The sequence below is a fragment of the Phaethon lepturus genome, unplaced genomic scaffold (genome assembly GCF_000687285.1).
Source record: "Phaethon lepturus isolate BGI_N335 unplaced genomic scaffold, ASM68728v1 scaffold5400, whole genome shotgun sequence".
NCBI lineage: Eukaryota > Metazoa > Chordata > Aves > Phaethontiformes > Phaethontidae > Phaethon > Phaethon lepturus.
The window spans coordinates 109,257-113,183 of record NW_010512476.1 but is presented as its reverse complement, the minus strand read 5'-3'; the positions used below and the strand labels follow the sequence as shown (position 1 = coordinate 113,183).

Below are 3,927 nucleotides of genomic sequence, written 5' to 3'. Positions count from 1 at the left end.
CTGCCTGAGCTTCACTCTGGCAGGTGAAGTGCTCCAACCTGCGCCCGCCTTCCTGTGCTCAGGGACCACATGTATGACCTTTTGTTGCCAGCTGGCCCCAGTCTTACTCTTTAAATTTTCTATGAACTGGCACTAAATTCAGACATTACTGTTGGTTTCCATGCAAATATTTAATTTTTGCTGCTCTTTTCTAGTCGATGTTTCTCCCAGATATGTTCAATGGGAGGTTACTGACCTGGCAGCAGTAACCTAATACACATTATTCTTTGTAACCTTATTACAATATATCTCCAGTCCTCATTTTTTCTCAAGGAAGGATTTTTGTTTGTTTGTTTTAGGATAAGGAGGCCATGGCTCTGAATTGTGCCTGAACAGTTGCTGTTTGCCAACTCAAGACAAAAAGAAAGAAAAACCCCAACCAACTGACAATACCTTAAAAACTAGCAGATTTTTCTTATTTTTCTTTTTAGGAGAATGTGTCCGTAAGACTTCAGTAAAAATGCTTTTCTACGTATTACTCTTTTTTGGCATTGTCTCTCTGTGGTGGCATTGGAGGGCAAGAAACAGGATGAAGGTTACAAATCTCACCGGAAAATATATATTCATCACTGGATGTGACACAGGATTTGGAAATATGGCAGCAAAGATTTTTGACAAGAAGGGATTTCGAGTTTTTGCCAGCTGTCTGACTGAAACAGGAGCCAAAGAGTTAAAAGCTGTGACCTCGAAGCACCTTCAGACAGTGCTGCTAGATGTAAGAGATTCAGACAGTGTTAAGAAAGTGGCTTCATGGGTCAAAGCTGAAGTTCAGTCAGAAGGTGAGTGCCAGGATATCTGTCTTTTAAAAAAAAAAAAAGACAGCAATAGAGTTTTCCTGAAAATACCATCCCATACTCACAGCTTGCTTTAACTGACATTTGACAAGTGTGTGTGGATGCCTTGTCATCTTCCAGAAACATGGAAGAAGATCTCACTAGAGGGTTGTTTTATACATCTAGTAAGTGGTAGATAAATATTTGGGAATGTGCTCAAAAAGTCAGGCTTATCAATACATCATTGTCAGAATGGGAATCCAGTTCCTGGAACCTTCATTAGGACTGTTTGCACTCACATGCATATCTGGGTTATGGCACGAGTGCTCAGCACCTCCCATGCTGTGCTACCGGGCTAGAGAACAAATGAAATAAATTCCACTTAACAAGCTTAAAGAGTTTTCCCTTTAAAATTTGAATACATGTAATAAATGACTTGTAAGTAATCACTCATTCTATCAAAAGCAAAAATTACATATTAACACTATTGAATAAATCTGACTGTAACTATTTTGGAATATTGCTTGCAGACCATCTGAAAAATACAAAAATCCCGTATCCATGACCCTACAAGACAAAATGCTGCTGCCGTTACTGATGTTAACTGATTTCAGTAGGATGGTACTGCAGTAGAGTTTACAAAGGCCCAAGATCCTATGGGCTAGATTCTGCTAACTTTGAGTCTTAAATAGAGTCTATTATGATGTACCACAGTACCAATTACACTTAATACTAAATTCCAACGTTCATTTGACCTTTCATCTTTTCATAAAATTGCTTACAACTTGCCAAATTGCTTCTACTTGAAACTGTGCTTGGTTTCAGGCCAAAAGTGATTTTTTCCCCCCAAGAAAAACTGTAAGGTCAGACCAGCAAAAGTATTCATTCACACCACTCTAACAGCTGATACAAGAGAAGAACTGGTTTTACATTTTTGTATTTTCCCCTCCCACTTCTGAGGGCTCAGAAATGTTTTTCAAATAATTCTAGGGGTTTTTCCCTGCTTCCACCTCATTTTTTGGAGCTGGCTGTTCATTTAAAAAAAAAAAGCCTTCCCATTTCCAGTTGGGGCATGTCAATCAATGTGAGACGTAAGTTCTCTGCTACAACAAAAATGTCAGTGCAGGAAAAAGAACAGCAAAAGCCTTCTCCGTCACACAGTTCCCATCTTATTTTCAAACCTTTCAAATCTTTGAGAAAGATTTTTTCATTTTTTTTCTTATCAAGAGTTGTTCTTTATTGTCCTGGCACCTCATGCAGTTCAGAACCAAGGCACACTTACCTTTGTCTCAGGACACTATACCTGTACCAACGACCAGGTCTATTCCTGTCACCCAATATAGTTGCTCTTGGCCATACCTGGCCTTCCTCTACTACCCTTTCTCCCACAAAAAGCCAACACTACCCCCTGCCCAAAATGCTGTGGCAGAGGGAAGACTATGCAAAGGGTGATGGCAAGCATGGTGATAAAATCTGGACACTAAGAATAAAGCTGAATATTGCAGGACATTCTCAAGCAACTCCTCCAAATCTTCACTGCCGCCTTAGTTCCTCACTGATTTTCTGTGAAGTCTCACTCAGTTCAATTAATCTGACACATTAGGTGAAAATTTGCATCCTGACTTTCTTCTTTTTTTCCCTACAGGTCTCTGGGGACTTGTCAATAATGCTGGGATTATGGGGCCATTAGCTCCTACAGACTGGTTGGATATCGAGCACTTCAGAGAACCAATTGAAGTTAATTTAATCGGACTCATAAATGTTACAATAAATATGCTTCCCTTGATTAAAAGAGCAAAGGGAAGGATAGTAAATGTATCCAGTGTTGGAGGTCGCCTAGCATTCAGTGGTGGAGGCTATTTTCCTTCAAAGTTTGGGGTAGAAGGCTTTAATGACAGCTTAAGGTATAATACTCGCTATGAGAAAAGACTGTTTTTTTTTCCCTAAGGCTCATATACCAACTAAAAAATGGCACATGCAGAATAGGAGCTGATTGACAATCCTGGCACTTGGTATAAAATTGAAAAACATCAGACCCTGTGGACTAATTCTTCTTAAAAGATCTTTTGCTCAACACAGAACTTTTGCTCAACCACTTTTGAAATGGTAGAAGGCCTGTTGGGCACACAAGCTGTCCTCAGGTATTATTGCAGCGTAGTTGGTACTCCTATAGATTCACAACTATCTTAGTGTGCACAGAGACCTTATTGCAGAGGAAGCTCCACTCAGGGAACTGAGATGTCTTCGCAATATGAACCTAATTGTCCTAATTTCTATCCATCCAGAAAAAATACATACTGTGCATTATTGCATGATAGTAACTTTTATCTAAACTTTGTTCTCCAAAGTGTCTTCTCTTAATTATGTCAATCAACAGAGAGCTCTAGAGAACATAGCAAACTAATCCTGGGAACCACCACGGCTTCTTGCAATAAGACAGGGAGTGCCATTTCAGACACTGAGACACTCACACAGGACTCTCAGATATGAGACAGGGCCAGAAAGAACTGTACCAGTCTGGAATATCAGCCAGAGGTCGAGAGGGATTCCCTAAGACATGTAAAATGGCTCTACATTCTTTCATTTAGGCAGCCAGCCAGTCTTACAGACAATTCAGGTAATTATTGAGTTTCACATCCTAGTTCACCTTGCAGTAGCTCACTAACCAGATACTACACAGTCACTGCCCATGCATGTTCTTACTCTGTGAAGCAGGTAGAGATAGTTCATCCCTATTTCATTCAGGGATAACAAGCTGAAAGTTCACAACCATGAACAAACCTCACAGTATTTGTGTGCTGGTGTGCTATGTAAAGACAGAAATAAAAGTAATAGTGCAGAAAAAACCCTACAGTATTAATAATAATGTCTTATGTGATTAAATGATTGGGCTGTTTTTGCAGGAGAGACATGAAAGCTTTTGGAGTAAAGGTTTGTTGCATTCAACCTGGACTGTTCAAAACGGCATTATCCAATCCAGCAAGGATTATGAAAGAGAAGGAGATTATTTGGAATAAGCTTCCCCCCGATATTAAAAAGCAATATGGAAAGGAGTATTTTCAGAAAGGTGAGACAATTTCCAGACATTTGTGTCAAAAGAAGCAATGCATTTCCT

The 3,927-nt window shown here is 39.6% G+C and overlaps 1 protein-coding gene across 1 annotated transcript in view; it reads left to right on the top strand.

Annotated features, from left to right (window-relative positions):
• The first annotated feature begins 499 nt into the window (after nucleotides 1-499).
• DHRS9 (dehydrogenase/reductase (SDR family) member 9) overlaps nucleotides 500-3,927 on the top strand; it is a 4,499-nt gene continuing 1,071 nt past the window's right edge. The window contains exons 1-3 of the mRNA XM_010287143.1: nucleotides 500-818; nucleotides 2,458-2,716; nucleotides 3,716-3,879. Coding sequence (XP_010285445.1) covers nucleotides 500-818; nucleotides 2,458-2,716; nucleotides 3,716-3,879 — 742 coding nt within the window. The remainder of the gene's footprint in view (nucleotides 819-2,457; nucleotides 2,717-3,715; nucleotides 3,880-3,927) is intronic.